The sequence below is a fragment of the Bubalus kerabau genome, chromosome 5 (assembly GCF_029407905.1).
Source record: "Bubalus kerabau isolate K-KA32 ecotype Philippines breed swamp buffalo chromosome 5, PCC_UOA_SB_1v2, whole genome shotgun sequence".
NCBI lineage: Eukaryota > Metazoa > Chordata > Mammalia > Artiodactyla > Bovidae > Bubalus > Bubalus kerabau.
Window position 1 is genome coordinate 6665945 of NC_073628.1, and position 21367 is coordinate 6687311.

The following is a 21367-nucleotide window of genomic DNA, read 5'->3' on the forward strand; positions in this document are numbered from 1 at the left end:
GTTTTTTTAATATTGAATTTTAAGCTGGCTTTTTCACTCTCCTCCTTCACCCTCATTAGGAGGCTCTTTAGTTCCTCTTCACTTTCTGCCTTTAGAGTGGTGTCATCCACGCATCTGAGGTTGTTGATATTTCTCCTGGCAATCTTGATTCTAGCTTGTAACTCATCCGGCCCGGCTTTTAGCATGAGAGCTCTGTGTATAAGTTAAATAAACAGGGTGACAATAAACAGCCTTGTCATACTCCTTTCTCAATCCTGAGCCATCAAAAGTATGACAAGACTGTTTATTGTCACCCTGTTTATTTAACTTATATGCCGAGCACATCATGCAAAAAGCCAGGCCGGATGAGTTATAAGTTAGAATCAAGATTGCCAGAGAAATATTAACAACCTTAGATGCATGGATGACAGCCCTCTAATGGCAGAAAGTAAAGAGGAACTAAAGAGCCTCTTGGTGAGGGTGAAGGAGGAGAGTGAAAAAGCCAGCTCAAAATTCAATATTAAAAAACTAAAATCATGGCATCTGGTCCCATCTCTTCATGACAAATAGAAGAGGAAAAGGTGGAAGCAGTGACAGATTTCATATTCTTGGGCTCTAAAATCAGTGTGGATGGTGATTGTAGCCATGAAATTAGAATACAATTGCTTCTTGGCAGGAAAGCTATGACCAACCTAGACAGTGTGTTAAAAAGCAAAGAGGTCACTTTGCTGACAAAGGTCTGTATAGTCAAGGCTAAGGTCTTTCCAGTAGTCATGTATGAATGTGAGAGCTGGACAATAAAGAAGGCAGAGTGCTGAAGAATTGATGCTTTTGAACTGTTATGCTGGAGAAGACTCTTGAGAGTCCCTTGGAAAGACACTTGATCAAATCAGTCAGTGTTCAAGGAAATCAACCCTGAATGCTCTCTGGAAGGACTGATGCTGAAGCTGAAGCGCCAATACTTTGGCCATCTGATGTGAAGAGCTATCTACTTGGAAAAGACCCTGACACTGGGAAAGACTGAGGGCAGGAGGAGAAGGGAGCAACAGAGGATGAGATGGTTAGATGGCATCACTGACTCAATGGACATGAATGAGCAAACTCTGGAAAGGACAGAGGAGCCTGGTGGGCTACAGTCCACAGGGTCACAAAGAGTCAGACATGACTGGGTGACTGAACACCAAGAAATATATATATTACTTACTTATAAAAAATAAATGAAATAATGCCATTTGCAACAATATAGGTGGACCTAGAAATTATCATACTAAGTGAAGTAAGTCAGATAGAGAAAAACAAATATCATGATATCACTTATATGTGGAATCTAAAACAATGATACAAATGAATTTATCTACAAAACAAATAGACTGCTTTGTAAATAGAAAACAAACTTACGGCTGCCAAATGAGAAAGCAGGGGAGGGATAAATCAGGAGTTTGAGATTAACAGATATATATTCCCATACATAAAAAAATAAACTACAAAGACCTCCTGTATAGCACAGGAACTATATTTAATATCTTTTGATAACCTATAATGGAAAATATTTTGAAAAATATATATATATATATTGCTGTACATCTGAAACTAACACAACGTTGAAAATCAGCTATACTTTAAAAAAGAGGGCGTTTGGTCCGACAGAACTGAGAACAAGGGCCTCAGAAAAGCAGTTCTCCACTAGGGGCAGTTTTGCCCCAGGGCACATTTGGTGACATGGAAGACATTGATTCTCACACCTGGGAGAAGGGGCCTCTGGTGTCTAGTGAGTGTGGTCTCCGATAACGCTCAGCATCCTCCAATGAACATGACAGCTCGCGCAACAATTACCCAGCCAAGTATCTATAGCACCGAGGCTGAGAAACCCTGACCTAGAGAAACTCCTGCACAAGTGCCCAGGACACATATGCAGGGGGTACAATACCACTCAGAGCCATTGTTTAAACCAGCATAAAACTGGAAACAAGTCCAATGCCCGCGACATTTATCCACCAAGATAAATACCATGCTGTAGCATACTACACATCAGCGAACGGTGAGAGAACAACAGCCACCTGTATCATCATGAATGGATCTCAAAAATGTGTTGCTTTTTTAAAAAGCAAATTGTGTTTATATGAAGTTCAAAACCAAGCTGAACAAAAATTAGTTTTGGATGGATGCCTCCAAAAGACTGTGTTAAAATTCAAAGCCACGGCAGTGACCTTTAAATAGCTTATTTGAACACCTTCCTCCTCTGTGTCCTATGTCAGGAGGAAATGATCCTTAGAAGGACAGTATTGACTCCTAGGGCATTTGAGGGCTTCTTTTTTTTTTGTAGTGGGTGAGGACAGGGATAATATTGAATAGTTATCTCCAAATTCACAATACAGTCCCACACGAGGAAAACTTGCCTGTATCCTGGGCAACTTGTGACTAACACCCTGGGCATTCATGTGGGTGAAAAAACACTTTTTATAGAAATTAGCTCAAAGTAAATCTTAGACCAAAAAACACAAAGAGGTAAAACATCTAGCCAAAAGTGTTTACCTACAACACCAAAAGAATGATCCATGAAAGAAAAAAATCAATAAGATGGACTGTATTATAATGAAAACCTCTGCTATGTGAAAGGAATTACTGAAAGAATGAAGATACAAGCCACAGAATGAGAGAGAATATTTGCAAGACATCTATCTGATAAAGGACTTATATCCAAAATACACCAAGAACTCTCAAAACTCAACAATAAGAAAACAAACAATGCAACGCAAAACTGGGCCAAAGATCTGAACAAAGACCTCACCAAAGAAGGTCTACAGCTGGCATGTGAAAAGACAGTCATCATAACACATCATTAAGGATCAGATCAGATCAGTCGCTCAGTCATGTCCGACTCTTTTCGACCCATGAATCGCAGCATGCCAGGCCTACCTGTCCAACACCAACTCCTGGAGTTCACCCAGACTCACGTCCATCGAGTCAGTGATGCCATCCAGCCATCTCATCCTCTGTCATCCCCTTCTCCTCTTGCCCCCAATCCCTCCCAGCATCAGAGTCTTTTCCAATGAGTCAACTCTTCGCATGAGGTGGCCAAAGTACTGGAGTTTCAGCTTTAGCATCATTCCTTCCAAAGAAATCCCAGGGCTGATCTCCTTCAGAATGGACTGGTTGGATCTCCTTGCAGTCCAAGGGACTCTCAAGAGTCTTCTCCAACACCACAGTTCAAAAGCATCAATTCTTCGGCGCTCAGCCTTCTTCACAGTCCAACTCTCACATCCATACATGACCATAGGAAAAACCATAGCCTTGACTAGACGGACCTTTGGTGGCAAAGTAATGTCTCTGCTTTTGAATATGCTATCTAGGTTGGTCATAACTTTCCTTCCAAGGAGTAAGCGTCTTTTAATTTCATGGCTGCAGTCACCATCTGCAGTGATTTTGGAGCCCAGAAAAATAAAGTCTGACACTGTTTCCACTGTTTCCCCATCTATTTCCCATGATGTGATGGGACCGGATGCTATGATCTTCGTTTTCTGAATGTTGAGCTTTAAGGACGTGCAAGTTAAAACAATGGGAGACTACTGCCTATCTACTGGAATGGCTCCAACCTAAAACAAAGACAATATTAAATGCAGGCAAGGCTGTGGAGCAACAGGAATGCTCATTCATTGCTGACAGGAACACAAAATAGTACAGGCACTTGAAAGACAGTCTAGTAGTTTCTTACAATTCTAAACATACCCATACCACATGACCCAACAATTGTGCTCCTGGGTATTTACCCAACTGAACTGAAAACTTATGGCCACACAGAACCTGAACGTGAATGTTTACAGAAGCTTTATATGTGATCCCCAAGCACTGGAAACAACCAATAGGTGAATGGAGAAACAAACTGGGAAAATCCAGAAGATGGAATAGTATTCAATGACAAAAAGAAATGAGCTATTAAGGCACAAAAAGACATGAGAAATCTCAAATGCATATTGCTACATGGAAGAAGATAGTCTGAAAAAACTATATACTATGTGATTTTAACTATACAGTGTTTCAGAAAAGGCAAAACTATACTCACAGTAAAGAGATCAGTGGTTGCCAGGGGTTTGGGGGATGGAGCCGAGGGGTAAATATAAAGCATAGGAGTCTTTTAGGTCAGTGAAACTATTCCACATGAAACTGTAATGGTGGCCACATGCCAAAACCCACAGAGTGAATCTTAATGTAAACGACAGACTAGCTATATTAATATTAGTTCACCAATTGTAACAAAGGTACCACTCTAATACAAGATGTTAGTAATAGCAGAAACTGGGGAATGAAATGGGAAGGTGAGTATGTGGAACTCTCTGTCCCATTGCTCAACTCTTCTGTGAATCTAAAACCGTACTAAAAATAAAACCTATTACTTAGTTTTAAAAATCATGTTTATGATTTTCTCTGCCTAGACTAACCACATTTCACATATGGATGCAATGTATTATTGGGAAGGTTCAAATATACACAGCACTTTTTGGTAACACAGCTATTCTTTACGTAGAGGAACAGCTGCACGTGGCTTTGTTTGGAATTTTGCCAAGACTTGGTCACCATTTCAGTAAATCACATCACCAAGAGCAAACTAGCAGTCTTGAAGTGGCCGGTTTGCCTACACTGTATGTGCATTATAAAAACAGTAGCTATATAAAGAGGGGCCATGCCGGGGTCCAGCCCCGGCTGATCCAGGATATTCGAAGCGGGGACGGCGTCGGCGAGGATAAGGATACAATAGCTTCAATTAGATATTAATTAAAGATATAAAGAGTAATAGAATGAGGATAGCTCAGTAGGAAAATTCAGTGGAGAAAAGAGGCTGAGTAGCTTGGTTTACGCAGGAGACCAATAAAACTTCAAGACAAGAAGTTTGCACCACTTACGTAGGCCGCAGGCGTCCTTCCGTTCTCCTGAAGGAGAGGAGACACTGAGGCCTCCCCGGTCGGATCTTAGAAGCCCAGGCATAATTAGCAAGCATGGCGGGTTCCGCGCTCCAGATGGAGACTCAGCCAGAATTTGAGAGAGAGAGCGACATGGGAAGACCAAGTTTCAGTGAACAAGGCCCGCACTTTATTTTCCAAAGTAGTTTTTATACCTTAAGTTGTGCATAGAGGATAATGGGGGAAGGGGTGGAGTCATGCAAGGACAGCAGTTCCTGGTCCTAATAGAAGCCAGGCTTTCAAACTTATCATATGCAAAAGTTCAGGTGAATTACATCATCTTCTGGCCCAGAGGCCTGTTAACATTTTAAGAAACTTATTTTTCTCTAAAGGTGATTATTCCAAAGTCAGTCACCAGCCTCCAAAAAAGCAGTGGACAAAGCTGCATTTTACATTTCTATACACCCATTATATCAATCAATACACTGCCAAGGACACAGTAGGTAAGGAGTATGGAGACTTAGCAGCAAACATTGGCCCAACAACTGAAAAACCCTTCACCAATACAATTTCTAATCAATCTTTTAACTACTCAAAGGAATCTGTGTTTAGGCAGTTTAGAACATCTCCTGCCTCTCACAGTTGGGAGGCTCTGAACAATCACATGTGGCCGGAAAAACCTATTCAGGCAGGCTAGAGGATTTCCAAAGGAGTTTGTAGGTTGAAACACTGTCACACCCAGGAATTATTAACTGGAGCTGTAAGCTAACTCTTTTTTCAGGGAGAGGTAGTGGGGGACAGCCCCCGTAAAGTCAGAGGTGTAGGTGAGAGCACAAAGCCGAAAGTAGGCAGACTCTGGTTTTGGGGGTAGATGCTCGAGAATTTCCAGGGGGACTCCTGAGGCTCGATCCCGCCTTTGCGTGTGCCAAGCCTCCTTCCTCATGACCTTTGCCATGGGCGGAGCTCCTGCTCCCGGCAGTGATAGAATTCCAATTGAGCTATTCCAGATCCTGAAAGATGATGCTGTGGAAAGTGCTGCACTCAATATGCAATATGCAATATGCACTCAATATGCAATATGCCGGCTCCCGGCATTGCCAGCATCAGATTGCTTCACTGTGCCTGAGCATTAACATACTCAAACATGCATTCTTCTTTATCCTGGGCTACCGGGGTCCAGCCCCAGTTGGATCCAGGGATTCCTTCAGGATAATGTCGTCGGCGATTAGAATAGCAAAGCAAAGAGATTAGAGGCTCATTATAAGTGGTTTACTCGGAAAATCAATATAACCCGTGACACCAGGTTTGCTCTGACCACGGAGGCCGCGGGCGCTCTCTCGAATCACTGAAGGTGCCCCACCTTCTCAAGTGGGTCTTAGAAGCCCAGGCAAGTAAGTGGTCTCAGAGGACCTCCGCACTCCAATTATTTTGGCCTGAAGGAAGATCAGAAGAGAAAAAGAGAGAAAAAGAAACAAGAAAGAACGACACGGGGAGACCAAGCTTTGAGCAAGGCCCGTAGCTTTATTTTCAAAGGGAGCTTATATACCTTAAGTCGTGCATAGAGGATAATAGGGGGTGTGAAATCATGCAAAGTCAGCAGTCTTTGCTTTTCTGCAAACTTATCGTATATAAATGGTTTAGGTGATTTACATCATCTTCTGGCCAGAAGGCCTGTTAACATTTTATGACCCTGATAAAGGTTTGTCAACCATAAGACTTATTTTCTCTAAGAGTAATTATTTTAAAGTTTGGTGCCATCCTCCGAAGGTGTTAGATAAAGTTGCATTCCTATAGGGCAGAGGTGCAGTGGGTTTACAACAAGGAAAGAATTTATTACTTTAAGGGTCTAAAGTTGGTAGCACCAAGGCCACTACTTATTTCTTCTATGTACCAACTATATTGATTAATACACTTTCAAGGATACAATACAGGGGATGTGGAAACTTGGCAGCAAGCATTGGCTCAACAATGAAATCTTCTACTAGTTCTAAAAATTTCTAACTCTCCGAGAGGCTCTATACTATTTGAATATCTTAAGCTTCCCATGCCTCTCAGTTGGGAGACTGTAAAGAATCATATGCGTAGCTGTAGGAGTCCGGGTAAACCTGTCAGGCAAGTTAGGGAGCCGTCTGAGGGGTTTGGATTTAAACACTCCTATTATGCCCAGGAGGCTTATTAACTAGAGCTTTAAGTTGATTTCCTTCAGAGAAAGGTGGTCAGGGATAGGCCCCCCCCCCTCCCCCGTTAATGTCAGAGGAGTTGGTGAAAGTCGTAAAATAGTAAAACAGACAGATTCTGGTTTTGGGTAGATGCTCAGGCAGGTCCAGGGGGTGCCCCTTGAGTCCTGACTCACCTTTGCGTATCAGGCCTCTCCGCATGACCTTTGTCATGGGTGGGAACTCCTGTTCTGGCTTCCGCCGGCACTGGGTAGAACAATCAGGTATTTTATTGACGTTGATTTTTGTGTGTGTAGATAGGCTTTAGGATAGGTGAATTTCATTGCAGGATAGTAACAGAATGCATATTAGGAGGATGATTGGACTTTCCTGGTGGTACAGTGGGTAAGAATCTGCCTGCCCACGCAGCGGACATGGGTTTGATCCCTGGTCCAGGAAGATCCCACGTGCCTCTGGGCAACTAAGCCCATGGTCGGGCCACAGCTACTGAGACTATGTTCTAGAGCCACAAGTACCGAAGCCTACGGCTTGTGCTCCATAACAAGAGAAGCCACTGTAACGAGAAGCCCGAGCACCACAACTGGAGAAAACTCATGCATAGCAACAAAGACCCAGTGTAGCCAAAAATAAATATGTAAATAAAATTAAAAAAAAAAGAATGACTGAGCCTCACTGCGCTGAGAACTCCTCCTTTAAAATGAAATCCACACGCCTTACTCAGTACTCGGTCATAACTAGACCTGCTGTTGCAGAGGCTCTGTCCCCTCCCCCTGCCGTGCCTGCCAAAGGGATCTATTTGTATGTCCCTGGATGTCTTGGCATTCTCATGTCCCTGACCTTGGTACCGGCTGTTCTCTTGGAGAAATGCCCTCATCGTCTTAGCTTACTGCCTCACGAATGCAGTGTTTCTCAAACCTCAGTTCCTCATGTCTTTCCATGGAAACCTGTGTCTCAGCTGTACCCCCACCTGCAGCACCAAATGGGGCTTCATTTTCTATAAATTGTCTATAAATGACTCATTTTTCATAAGTAAATTTATGTTAATTTATATTAAATGTATAAATAAATTCATCTTCAAGGAAAAGTAGCTATTATAATAAATAGGAAACCAGCATAAGCAGCCCTAAAAATAAAGTAACTATAAAAACACAGAATGAAAGTTTTAATAAAAATTGTTAATCTCTATTTAGGTAAAATTGTCAGCAAAAGCTCTGAGGTCAGTTCTGTGTGTGTGGGGGGGGGGGGGTGGGTGGAGAGAGAGAGAGAGAGATTACCTAAATAGAGATTAACAAGTGTTAAAATGTTAGCAACACAATTGAGACTTTCCTCTTTGTCATATTCTAAAAGGTTGAAAGCAAATTGAAGGCACAGTAACTTTCTCAATCACTGTAATTTAAAGCTGACTCTCTTCTCTAGAAAATCACTTGCATATCACTGCAATCCATTTGTTAACCAAACATTTTTCAAGCGTGTGCTATGTACCAGGCAGCTGCTCTAGATGTTTGCAATAAACACCATACTAAATAAACAGTCTTTGCCTCACAGACTGGAGAAAACACACACACGTAACCAGGAAAGGGCCAAAAAATGTCATTACTTATGAAAATAATTTGTGACAAAATTTCTCCAGCATCTCCATTACGCACAGCAACTGCAGAGAAAACAAACCCTCTTGTAAATTATATGAGTTAGAGAAAATTAATTTCAAAAATGCAATGGTTTACAAAGTTTTTCACGGAAAAAGACTGGGAGCTGAATGCATCTCAATGTTTGCTACGATGTGACATAGGATCGTTGAAAGTCATATTTATTTATTAGCTGCACCCAGCTGCCTGTGTGTGTGTGAGTCGCTCAGTCCTGTACAACTCTTTGAGACCCCATGGACTGTAGCCCACCAGGCTCTGTCCGTGGGGATTCTCCAGGAAAGGATACTGCAGTGGGTTGGCATTTCCTTCTTCAAGGCATCTTCCTGACCCAGGGATCGAACCTGTCTCGCTTATGTCTCCTGCATTGACTGGCAGATCTTTTACCCTCAGCAGCACCTGGGAAGCCGGCACACGGGATCTTAGTTCCCCGACCAGCGATCGAACTCGTTTCCCCTGCAGAGGCCGCGGAGTCTTAACCACTGGACCACCAGCAAAGTCCCTAAAAGTAATTTTTCTTTTTTTAAGTGGCACTCACCATGGGAGAGCACCACGTAAGACTAGAGAGCAGGCCTGGACGCTCCTCTGGGTCTCCCTTTCCTCCGGAACCACTGCTCCGAAGCTTAGCCACACCGCCACCAGGAAGCCCCTCTGGACGCCCCCGAGGGACTCGACCCTCCGCTGTGCGCCCCAAAGTCCCGGCGATTCCCCAGGCACCCGCTGCAGAAGAAGAGTTCATCTGTCTGTCTTCCAGATCTGCCAGCGGGCTCTGCCAGCTCCGACACCTGGCCCTCCCTTCTGCCTCCCGGAGGGACTCAGCTCAGTGCAGCCCGCCAGGACCGCCGGCGACAGACGGTCTCTCCGGCTTCCCCCGGGGCTGGCCGCTCTCGGGTTACCACCACCCAGTGGTCTTGCACATTAGCGAGTGCTAGCACCTCCACGGCACCACCTCGGTCTTGCCGGAGCCTGGAGAACTTCGCGCCCGGTCAGCTCCACAGCACTCCGTTGGGCAGGGGCCCGGGGCGGGACGGAGACCCCTACTACCTCCCCCAACCCGCCCGCACGGGTCGGGGCCCGGCGCCCGCAGATTCGGGGGAATCTTCCCGGATCACAGCCTCACGGGTGGCACGGGGAGCGGCGGAGTCCGGGGACCACGAGGTCAGGCCGTGGGTGGGCTGGGGTCTGGAGTCCCCGGTCCTCGGGGGTCGGGAGGGGTGGGGCTCCCCACTGTCTCCGCCCCGGGGGCGGAGCCGAGGTCCTAGCCTGCGGTACTTGAGACTGGGCGAAACTGGCGTGGGGCTCCCTGCCCGGCTTCCGCCTTCCACTGCCCGGCCTCGGACCGTAGAAGACCCGACCCCGCTTCCCGTGTCCACCACCGGCCAGACCCAGCCTCCCGGGTCCCCGGCGTGGCCCACGGGCCCCGGGGCAGGTGCAAGTGCGGCGCCCGCCTCTTTCTCCCACCCGGGCTCATCCTGCCGGGCGGCCATGGCACGAGGAGACGCACCGCGGGACAGGCAAGTTGGGGACCATGTAGGGTGCGGCGTATTGGGATCCTGCGGCCGTGGGCAGCGCAGAGCCGCTCCCCTTGGGCTCTCTAAAGCGCAAAGACCAGTTGGAACTACAATTCCCGTCAGCCCCCCGCCTCCGGTTCCTGAGCCTGGGTGATGGGGGTTGTAGTCCGCTCTCCGAGCGGGGTGGGGGAGGGTGCTGGTCTGGGAGGCGGAGGGGCCGCCGGAGCGGCAAGTCCTCCGAGTGACCTTCTGTCTGATCCTCACAGCTACCACCTGGTCGGGATCAGCTTCTTTATCCTCGGGCTGGGCACCCTCCTCCCCTGGAACTTCTTCATCACAGCCATCCCGGTGAGACTCGTGGCTGGGATGATAGATCCAAGGCCACAACCACCAGCCGTCCCTCCAGCGGCCTTTCCCTACCACGCTGCCTGTGAGAGTGTCAGTCTCTCAGTCGGTCCGACTCTTTGCGACCGCAGTGGACTGGAGCCCCACCGGGGTCCTCTGTCCATGGGATTTCCTAGGGAATCCTCACTGTGTGCCCTTTGTCGGCTGAAACAGAAAGCCGCAGAGAGGAGAGGTCCCTCTCTCATGGCTAGGATCCACAAGCTTTCAGAAATGCCCAGATCCTAGCCCAAGGCCACCAGGTCAGGATATCCTGTGGAGCCAGCAAGGAGCTACCCACCCACCTCCCCTTTGTCATTATTCCTGGGCTGGTAACTCCAAAAGTGGTTATCCAAGCCTTCGATTTTCTTTGAAATATCATGAATTACATTCATTCATCCAATGTACACCTAGAGTTCCTGGCATTGGGGTTACAGGAGGAACCACAGCTGAGGAAGATTGCATCCTCACCGAGCTTACATTATTTCAAAGGAAGGTAGGAATCCGGGGCTTGTGTTCTCTTTGGTAGGAGGTTATTCTTGTATATTAAAAGCAACAACTTTCCAGATGCCTCTTCAGTGCCTAGCTCTGTGCTGGGCCCTGGAGACCCAAAGATGAACCAGCCCCTGGTCTTGAGAGCAAGATAGGTGCCAAGGAAATGTTGGTAATGTAACATGGCATGTGCCATCCCAGGCTTGGAGCAGAGTCCAGTGTGTCCCCAGGGGAGAGAGCCACTCCTTCTGATTAATAATCAGGTGATCTGTAACTTGGGAGAAGGGTAGGTAAAGTATTTGTGTTGGGAAGGTGAGTGGTCAGAGAGGGGAGGGAATTTCAAACAGAGCCAGCAGCCAGGTGAAGGCAACAAGAGCCAGAGAGTGCCAACCTGTACAGAGAAAGGGCCAGAGCTTGGGGTGCATGGAGCTTTAGCAGGATGGAACAAGAAATGGGCCACAAAACGGAAACTAGTTCTGAAAGGCCCCAAATGCTGTTCCATAACCTTAGGGCTTTGCCCTGCAGACCACAAGGAGCCATGGGTGGGGAGGGGGCAGTTGAGCAGAGCTGTGGCAGGATGTGTGTTCCAGAGAGAAAGCAGTTGGTCAGCATCTGATCCAGAGCCTGGCTTACAGTCAGAGCTCCATAAATACCCAGGAATCTAGAAACTGCTGCAGGAGTGGGGGTGGGGGCCGCGACCGAGGCACCGGAGAGGAGGGGTGATCCAGAGATGGAGCACGGCCCAAGCTGGGGGTTCTTAGGGCTTGGGCTGGCAGTTCGATTCCGTGCCCGTTCATCGAGCTCCGACTACGTGCCAGGTACTGGAGACAGCGCAAGGAGAGAGAGACAGTCCCACAGAAGTTAACGGAGTGATCCCGGGCGTGGGAGGAGGCAGAGGAAGAAGGCTGGGAGGTTCCCGAGGCTAGGTAGGTTGTGGGGTAACCCTGTACCCTACCCCCTGGCCTCCTGGCAGTACTTCCAGGGGCGGCTGGCGGGGGCCAACAGCACCGCCGAGACCCTGGGCACCAACCACACGAGCCCCACAGATACCTTCAACTTCAACAACTGGGTGACGCTGCTGTCGCAGCTGCCGCTGCTGCTCTTCACACTCCTCAACTCCTTCCTGTACCAGTGGTGAGAGCCCCGCCCCCCGGGCTCAGTCTCAGGCCCGCCCCCTGGGTCCCGCCCCGTTTGCTGAGGCAGCTCCATCTGGGCCCCAGGCGGTGGGGGGGCGGCGGGAAGCCCTCCTATCCTCCCTCCCCGGCCTCTGCGTCTCTCCCCAGTCCCCACTGTCCAGCGCTGGGATGAAACTCTTTGCCCTCCTCCCCTCGCCTGGCCTGAGCCCAGCGATGCCCACTCTGCCCTCTCCCCCTTCCAAACAGCATTCCTGAGAGGGTGCGGATTCTGGGCAGCCTGCTGGTCATCCTGCTCCTCTTTACCCTGACGGCGGTGTTGGTTAAGGTGGACATGAGCCCCGGGATCTTCTTCTCCATCACCATGGCCTCCGTCTGGCTCATCAACTGTGAGCACCTCCCCTCCCCACCTCCCCACCCTGCCCAACCAGGGCTTCAGCCGAGCCTCTTGTAACTGAAAGGGCCCAAGTTATCGAAAGGAAGACAGAAGAAACATCACCCATATCCCCGATGAGAAACCAAGGCCCAGAGGAGAGGAAAAGTCACTCATCCCAGGCCCCGCAGTGACCTGAGAGCAGGTCTTCTGGCCCCCAGCCCCTCACATCCAGGGCTGCACCTCGGAAGAGGAATGCATGTGGGGTGTTACACCAGAGTGTCCAACCTAGTCCAGAGTCCCCTGTGCACCCAGCCAACACCCCCTACAGGGAGCCCTCGGGGCTGGCCTAGTTGAGCAGCGGCCCCCAATCATGTCCTTCCACAGCCTTCGGTGCAGTTCTGCAAGGCAGCCTCTTCGGACAACTGGGCACCATGCCTTCCAAGTACAGCACCCTCTTCCTCAGTGGCCAGGGCCTGGCTGGGATTTTCGCTGCCCTTGCCATGCTCATATCCATGGCCAGTGAGTAGATTTGGGTGGCAGTCTGGGATTCTGGGGAGCAGAGCGTGTGCTAAGTGTGAGATGTTTTGGGCTGTGGTGGATACAGAGGTGATGGGGTGATGGGGGAGCTGGGGATTGGGTATGGGGCTCTTGAGTCCTACCATGAGAGAATGATGGGTGAGGACTGGGTTAACTTGGGGCCCAGGGCAGGATTCCTGAGGCCAGCACTGGCCTGTGCCAGTAGGTTGAGGTTGAGGAACGGGGAGACAGGTGTGGGAATCAGATAGACTTGGGTCTGAACTCTGGTTCCACTGTTCTCTAGCCGGGGGCATTGGATAAGGCACTTACCTGTGTTTGCTTCCCAAGCTGAATGATTCTTACAGCTCCATACTCAGATTGTAAGAAGCATGCATTTATAATGAGCACATAGTAAGTGCTCAACAAAAATGACCGAGTGAGAGATGCAAAGGGCCGAGCCAGGGCCCCCTGCACAAGGGTCCTGAGTGTCAGTGGGAGGAATGGAAGAGGCCAGGAGGTGAATCTGAGATGTGTGTACTGCGAAGTAGGACAAGCTCCCTGCGGGAGCTGGTGGACCATCACCTCCCTTCTGCAGCTGAAGTCTCTGCACAGGTGGCGTGGATGCCCAGACGTCTGCCCTGGGGTACTTCATCACGCCCTGCATGGGCACCATCATGTCCATCGTGTGCTACCTGAGCCTGCCCCACCTGGTGAGCCTGGTATTGGGCTTGAGGCCCACTTCGGAGCATCACAGATACCGCCCTGAGTCTGAGGCCTTGAGAGAAGCCAAAGGAGGCAGAGGGGCCCAGTCCTGATCCCTAAAGGAGTCAGCCACTGGGGGACCCCAGCCTCTAAGTCAGCAGGGTGGGGAGGGATCCAGGCACCTCAGCCCAAGCCAGGCAGGGACAACGCTTTCCTTCTGCAGAAGTTTGCCCACTACTATCTGGCCAAGAAACCATCGAAGGCGCACGGTCAGGAGCTGGAGACCAAAGCTGAGCTTCTCCAGTCTGGTGAGCCCGGGACCCTGCCGGGGAGGTGGAAGAGCCAGGGGAGGCTGGAGCCCTCTCCATAGGGAAGCATTTCGCCTCTGTCCCCAGCTAGAGCCCTCATCTCTAGGAGCCTCAAGTGAGCAGAGGCAGACGATCTTGAAGGGAAGTCAGTGGGATTAAAGTCATCCCTTCAGTTGCCCTTTGGGCCTCGGTTTCCTCCTCCATAAAACAGGGAGGCAGCAGAGCTTCAGGCTTGCAGGTCCTAGATCCAGGTGTGTCTGAGTTTAAATCCTAGCTTCATGACATCCAAGCTGTGTGATCTCAGTCAAGTCATATAACCCCTCTAAGCCTCGGGGGATTTTTTTGTTTTTGTTTTTTGTAAAGCAACGGTAGTGGAATAATCCATCTAAGGTGCTTAACTGTGCCTGGTACATGTATGTACTTAATAAACAGTGAAAGTGAAAGTGTTAGTTGCTCAGTTGTGTCTGACTCTTTGCAAGCCCCTGGTGGACTGTAGCCCACCAGGCTCCTCTGTCCATGGATTCTCCAGGCAAGAATACTGGAGTGAATGGCCATTAGGGAAGATGCAGGGGATCTTCCGGACCCAGGGATTGAATCCGGGTCTCCTGCATTGTAGGCAGTTCTTTACCAACTGAGCCACCAGGGAAGCCCAATAAATAGTAGGTTGGCATATTTCCATTAATTCTCTTGGCCTGCACCTGGGCTGGTGGAGGGTCACTTGTTTTAACTGCTTGGAATCTCCCCTCCTCCGGCCTGGTTGTCACAGGCATGACCCTGCCCTCTCCTCTTGCCCCAGATGAGAAGAATGGGATTCCCAACAGCCCCCAGAGGGCAGCCCTGACTCTGGATCTTGACCTTGAGAAGGAGACAGAGGTGGAACCAGAGGAACCCCAGAAGCCAGAAAAACCTTCAGTTTTCATTGTCCTCCGGAAGGTTTGGCTTAGATACAACCCCAACCCTCATCCCTGGGGAAGAGAGAGCTGCTCTCTCCAGCCTACCCCAGAGACTCTTAGAATGGACTAAGACCTTAGTACTCAGCTTGTCCACCCCGAGGTGACAGGGTCATGGTAGGCCAGGGACACGCTGGGCCAGGCCCCAGTGTCCCGCTCTTGGGGCCAAGGCTTGGGTGGAGGGGTTGGGGCCGCATGTTGGGCTCCGAGTCTGGCCGCCCCCTCACACCCCTTCCTCTGGCTCCCAGATCTGGCTGACGGCGCTGTGCCTGGTGTTGGTCTTCACAGTCACCCTGTCCGTCTTCCCAGCCATCACAGCCATGGTGACCAGCTCCACCGGTCCTGGGAAGTGGAGTGAGTAGTGGGAAGCGGCAGAGGACAGGGCAATGCGAGAGGAGGGGAGAGAGGGGAGTGAGCAGCCTGGACCGGGATGAGCCCCCTCTGTCCCCCACCAGGTCAGTTCTTCAACCCCATCTGCTGCTTCCTCCTCTTCAATGTCATGGACTGTCTGGGACGGAGCCTAACCTCTTACTTCCTGTGGGTAAGCACGTCTGCTGGGGTGATCGGCCGTTTGGAGAAGCAGTCAGGGATCAGAGAGTGTGAAAGAGCGCAGAAGGGTGACTTCCCAACACTGACTGGCCCTGGTCTGGGTTTGGTAACGAAACAGCCAGTTAGCACAGAGCACCAGCCCCTGGAGGCATGCAAGCCAGGGCTTGGACTGAATTCTCTGAAAGCAGAAGCCATGTCCAGTTGACCTCTGTCTCCAGCATCCAGCTGAGGGCCCAGCCCCTGGTGCGTGGAGAGTGTTCACACAGAGGTTCCTGCACCATGTGAGAGGTCAGGCAGGATTCCTAGTATTTGGATTGTTTTTCACCACGATGCTGCTTCTTTCAATGAAATCTTCCAAGGACACACAACAGATATAGTAAATCAAAGAGGAGGTGTTCTGATTGGGTCTGGATCCCCAGTTTCCAATCCCATCTGCCCCAAAGGGTTCTTTGGAACCCCCAGGGGTGCTCAGGACAACCAACTTTGAAAACCAGAGACGTTCTTCTAGTTCTGCCACTGAAAGAGCACAGACTGGCGCTCAGGAGAGGCAGAGGCTGGGCGCTTATTGGTGTGGTGGCCTTGGCCCTGCCCCTCGCTCTTCAGAGGGGCCCGTGCTGGGTCCTCCCCGGCTCACATGGGGTAGGTCAGGGGAAGTGATAGCTGACTCTCTGGGCTGGGTGGTGGGGGTGGGCCGGAGTAGAGGCACTGCTCCCGGGGACTGCCCTCACTCCCGCCTTCCGCCGCAGCCCGACGAGGACAGCCGGCTGCTGCCCCTGCTGGTCTGCCTGCGCATCCTGTTTGTGCCGCTCTTCATGCTGTGCCACGTGCCCGAGAGGTCCCGACTACCCATTCTCTTCCCCCAGGACGCCTACTTCATCACTTTCATGCTGCTGTTCGCTGTCTCAAATGGTTACCTGGTGTCCCTCACCATGTGCCTGGCGCCCAGGTCTGGGGGATGGGAAGGTGAGGGGAGGGCTTGGGAGCGGGGAGATGGGCTCACTCTCGGAGAGGGACAGCTAGCTGCCAGAAGTTTGGCTTCCGGCCAGCCCGGCCTGAGCTGTTTCTCCAGGCCTCACTGGTGCCCCACCATCATCAGGCCCTCACTGATGAACTGGCTCCAGGCCAGGAGCTGAGGAATGGGGGACTCAGCTGGGAGGTTCCTACCTAGTAAGGCAGCCCAGGCCGATTCTGGGGCCTCCGCTCTGGGCCTCAGTTTCCCCCTCTGTGAGCAAGCAGGTTGCACTGTCATTCCTTAGGGCCCAGCTACTCTCCCACATTCTCAGTTGCAGGGGACCCAAGGTTGAGGTCACAAGCAGAGTTCCTGGGCTGCTCACCCTGGGGACAAGGGAGCGTAGAGGGGACAGGAAGACCAGGTAGGGGACATTTTGCCAAGAAGGAAGGCAGGGGCATCTGGATCCCAGGGGCGGGAGAGACGTCTGTGTCCAGTGGCCCCATTTTACAGATCAGGAAACTGGAGTCCAGAGGGAAGGGCCTCATTATAGTGGCCCGGAAGTTGGGCCAGCCCAGACCAGAAATCATCCATCCCGTTGTTAGAGGGGCATAGGGCATGGGGCTGGGTCCAGGGTGGACCCCACATTTTTCTCAGAGCTCCTCTCCTGTGTGTTCCAGGCAGGTGCTGCCACAGGAGAGGGAGGTGACCGGCACCCTCATGACCTTCTTCCTGGCGCTGGGGCTCTCTTGTGGCGCCTCCCTTTCCTTCCTCTTCAAGGCACTGCTCTGAAGCACTCTGTCGAGGGCTCTCCCAGCGTCTCTCTTCAGAGCTGAGGCCCAGTGCTGGGGGAATGACAGGCCAGGCTCAAGCCTCCACCGGGCCGGGTGGGTGGGGGCCTTGTGGCCTGAGGGCTCCAGCAAGAGGTGGGCACAGCTCTCCTTCCAGGGCTGGCGGCCACCTGGAGTGCTGCTAGGAAGAATTCATCGCCTGCCATTCCAGCCCTTACCCAGGAGTGGAGTTGATGCACTATCTGGTTGCACATAAAACCTCATTGAAAGGGTGATCATCAGGGAAAAGAGGGCCGAGGACCATGGCCCATCCTCACCGTCAGGACTACGTTCGTTAATCACGACAAACCCACTGGCGAGTCACCGGAACTCAGAGGCCATAGGTGGAGTCTTGCCAACCATGCGGCTGGTGTGGACGCGGCCTCAGAGTCCGTGTTGGGGTGGGGGTCAGTCCAGGGCAGGACGTCGTCTTCTCTCCAGGCCTCAGCGACCCCTCGGTCAGGTCTCTCGGGCTTCAGAACAGAGGAATCCAGGGAGTTTGAAGGGACGGGGGAGAAGGAGTTAGGGATCTGAGGGATTTCAAAGGACCCTCCGGGCCTCAAACAGTGTCTACGTGGCCAGCGCGCACTGTGTCCGCTCCTGGAGCCCAGCTGGGCCCGGTCCCGGAACTGCAGTTAGCCTGCAGGCATAAGCTGCATTTTACAGTTTGCAAAACTCTTCCGACCTTGCCCTTTCGCTGAAGCCACGTTGAGAGGCTGGCAGGGACTGTGCCCCTCTCTGTACAGGTGAGGAAACCCAATCCTGGGGGAATGACCAGTTCTTGGCAGAGCCAGAACCCAGTCCCCACCTCCCTGTAGGTGCTGTTCTTCCTGCCCTCTGCCTGCTTCCCTTTTCCTCAAGGGGCTCAAGGTGAGAATCCTGAACACTTACTCCACCTTTTTTTGCTTGTTTTTCCCTCAGACCCTGTTCCTGGGTCTAATAACAACCCTCTTCATTTGTACAATGATCTCACTGAATCTTTATTTCCAAAGCGCTTTCAGTTCTGTTGACTTTGATGAGCTGGGTGAGGTGGGGATGATTGTACCCATTCGACAGATGGAATGACTGAGGCCCTGAGAAGGGAAGGGATTTGTGGGCATCCCTGGGCTGGGCCTTCCTGGCCACATGATGGCCAAGGGGTACTGGCTTGCAAGGAGCCTGTACTCCCAGACAGACTGCCTGGTTGCATGGATAACTATGACTCTCTCCCCGCACCAGCGTCCTCTGCCTCCCCAGGCTCCCCCTTCTCAGAAATGGAGCCTCAGAGATACAGTCAGCCAGTTCTGCAGAGGGATGGAGGAAAGGCCTGCTTTGCCACACATCTGTGCTACCCTGCCCAGGGCAGGGAAGAGCAGGGTGTTTGAGATTACCAGCACAGACCTTTCTGCCCATTTGCCCTTCTGCCTCCCATGGCCACTCAATGAGCAGCTATTATAGACCAGGTGATAAGTCAGCACCAGGCCCTGCTTAGAAGCCAGGGGCTGTTTTGCAACCAAAGAGGAAAGTGAGGCAAGATATGATCTTGGGGACTTCCCCAGTGGTCCAGTGGTTAAGAGTCCACCTTGCAATACAGGGGACGCTGGTTTGAATCCTGGTTGGGGAGCTAAGATCCCACATGCCCAGAGGCAACTAAGCTCATGCTACAACTAGAGAGCCTGAGCATCACAGTGAAAGATCTGGCATGCCTCAGTGAAGATCCAGAGCAGCCACACACACACACACACACACAAAAGATACGATCTTGGGAACTGAAATAAAGACACAAGGCCAACTCCAAGTGAGGATTCATTCCTTCCACCATTAGTCACTGTGCCAGGTTCTGGGTGGTCTGACAACCCTGAAACAAAGGAGCTATGACCCTGCTCCCAAGGCCATGGGAAATAGAATATAACTTGTAATAGGGCTTGTGAGGACCCTACAGAATGTGTAATATGAGATGCTAGAGGAGGGGGCCATTGATCTTACTGGAAAGTTCAGGCAGGCATCCCTGAGGAGGTGTCCTCTGAACTGGGCATTGAGGAATGAATATGAGTTTGCTGGGCTGAAGTGGGGGAGGGGCAACTCAGGCAGACGTACCAGAAAATGCAAGGCATGGATGGATATGGAATGTTCAGGGAACAGTGGGCCTTCTGGCAGCAGGGCAGGGGGTGTAGGGAGTCCTAGGGTGTGAGAGAGGGGGAGGGGACAGGATAAGGCTGGGGCAGTGGGCTGCAGACAAATGCTAAAGGGCCTTAGGGGTGAGGCCTAACCAGGGAATTAGAGGGAGGAGGAGACATAAAGGAGAAGAGGCGGCTCCCTTTACAGAGCCATTTAACCTGGTGATTTCAGTGCATGTGCCTGGACCCAGAGTCCTGGGTTCGAAGTCAGGCTCTTTCCCAGCAGTGGGAACAGGGATTCCTGAAGACCGGAGTCCTGGAGAAAGCACTGGAGTACAGGTTGACATTTACTAAATGGTAGCTGTAGTCCTGGGAATATTTTGTACAGACCACTAAGCCTAACTGTACCCTTTGGCTGGGACTGGTGGGAGCAGGACCTCAATACTTCCTAGGTCTCCTTCTCTTCTTCACCTTCAGAGACTATTGTCTGTTGTACTCAAAAGCTCCCTAGACCTGCCAAACCCAGCCATCCCAGGGAACCCAATGGTGCTGGTCCATGGCCACCTGGTGCAAGCCCAGGTGGGGCTGAGCAGTGGAGGATCAGTCCAGAAAGAGAACACCCACCCCTCAGATGCCCTTATGATGTCACAACCTGGAATTCCTTCTTCCGGTCCTCCTTCCCAGGTATACTCAGCCCAACTTTCTCATCAGATCAGGATGCAGCTGGGTTTAATGTTAGAGACAAATACTTGAAAATTTTTAAAAAATAAAATAAAAGGGGACTTCCCTGGTGGCCCAATGGCTAAGACTCTGCGCCCCCAATGCAGGGGACCTGGGTTTGATCCCTGGTCAGGAAACTAGATCCCACATACTGCAACTAAAGAGCCTGTGTGCCACAACCAAGACCCAGGGCAGTCAAATAAATAATAAATCCTACTTTTAAAAAAAGAAACAAACACTTGGACTGAGGGGCTACACTTGCTGGTCCCTCTGCGATGCCCAGCACTGCCCCCCTATCCAGCCACTGCCACCTCCCCAGCCTGACACAGCTCTGCCAACAGGCCCGGTTTCCCTCAGAAGCAGCCAGTGTCCGCGAGCAAACAGGGAGAGGGCTCTAAGTGGCGGGCACTGAGACAGGCTCGTGGAGGGATGCAAACATTGGAAGGCCAGTCCTTATCCTCAAGCTGCTCGCCTTTTCATGAGATGGACACTTCCTGGTTTTGTAAATGGATTTGGCTCTCCAGTTAAAAGTCAGAGATTGGACTTTTAATGGTTGAGAAAAGCATTGGCCGGTGGTTGAGAATCAGCCTGCCATTGAAGGGGACACAGGTTAGATCCCTGGCCTAGGAAGATTCCACTTGCCGTGGGGCAACTAAGCCCCGTGGGCCACAACTACTGAAGCCCGAGCACCCAGAGTCCGTGCTCGGCAACAACAGAAGCCACTAAAATAAGCCTGAGTAAACTAGAGAAAAGCCCACACGGCAACAAAGACCCAGCACAGCCAAAAATAAATCAATTTTATTAAAAAGGAGTCAGAGATTGTCAGAACTGATTTTTTAATGATTCAACTACATGCTGTCTGCCACTGTGGAGTCAAAAACACAAATAGATTGGAAGTGAAAGGATGGAAAAAAGGGATTGTGTGCAAACGTAAGCAAACGACAGTTGAGGTGGATATACTAATATCAGAAAAACAAAAAGACTAATTCAAAAATCATTCAAGAGACAAAGAAGGATGTTATATATTTATAAAAGAGTAAGCCATCAAGAAGATATAATAAATATCAGTTCAGTTCAGTCGCTCAGTCGTGCCCAGCTCTTTGCGACCCCGTGAATCGCAGCACACCAGGCCTCCCTGTCCATCACCAACTCCCGGAGTT

At 50.6% G+C, this 21367-nt stretch overlaps 1 protein-coding gene and 1 long non-coding RNA gene across 3 annotated transcripts; one reads left to right on the plus strand and one right to left on the minus strand.

The window, feature by feature from the left end:
- Positions 1-1602: 1602 nt before the first annotated feature.
- On the minus strand, positions 1603-9737 carry LOC129652292 (uncharacterized). The gene is made up of 5 exons (XR_008714520.1): positions 9630-9737; positions 9233-9414; positions 7228-7297; positions 4878-6307; positions 1603-3572 (listed from the first exon to the last, which is right to left on the minus strand). It is a non-coding gene; the product is annotated as an uncharacterized LOC129652292 (long non-coding RNA).
- A 419-nt stretch (positions 9738-10156) lies between these two features.
- SLC29A2 (solute carrier family 29 member 2) lies at positions 10157-18349 on the plus strand. Of its 2 annotated transcripts, none has more exons than XM_055580746.1 (12): positions 10157-10208; positions 10472-10553; positions 12052-12212; positions 12461-12600; positions 12972-13106; positions 13716-13813; positions 14029-14113; positions 14910-15046; positions 15312-15417; positions 15519-15604; positions 16359-16558; positions 17242-18349. In XM_055580746.1, the coding sequence occupies exons 1-12, from the start codon at positions 10180-10182 to the stop codon at positions 17351-17353; spliced, it is 1371 nt and encodes a 456-aa protein (XP_055436721.1). In that variant the 5' UTR covers positions 10157-10179; the 3' UTR covers positions 17354-18349. The 2 variants fall into 2 exon arrangements, with proteins under 2 accessions (XP_055436721.1, XP_055436720.1); XM_055580745.1 differs by having other exon boundaries at positions 16476-16558.
- The last annotated feature ends 3018 nt before the right edge of the window (positions 18350-21367 follow it).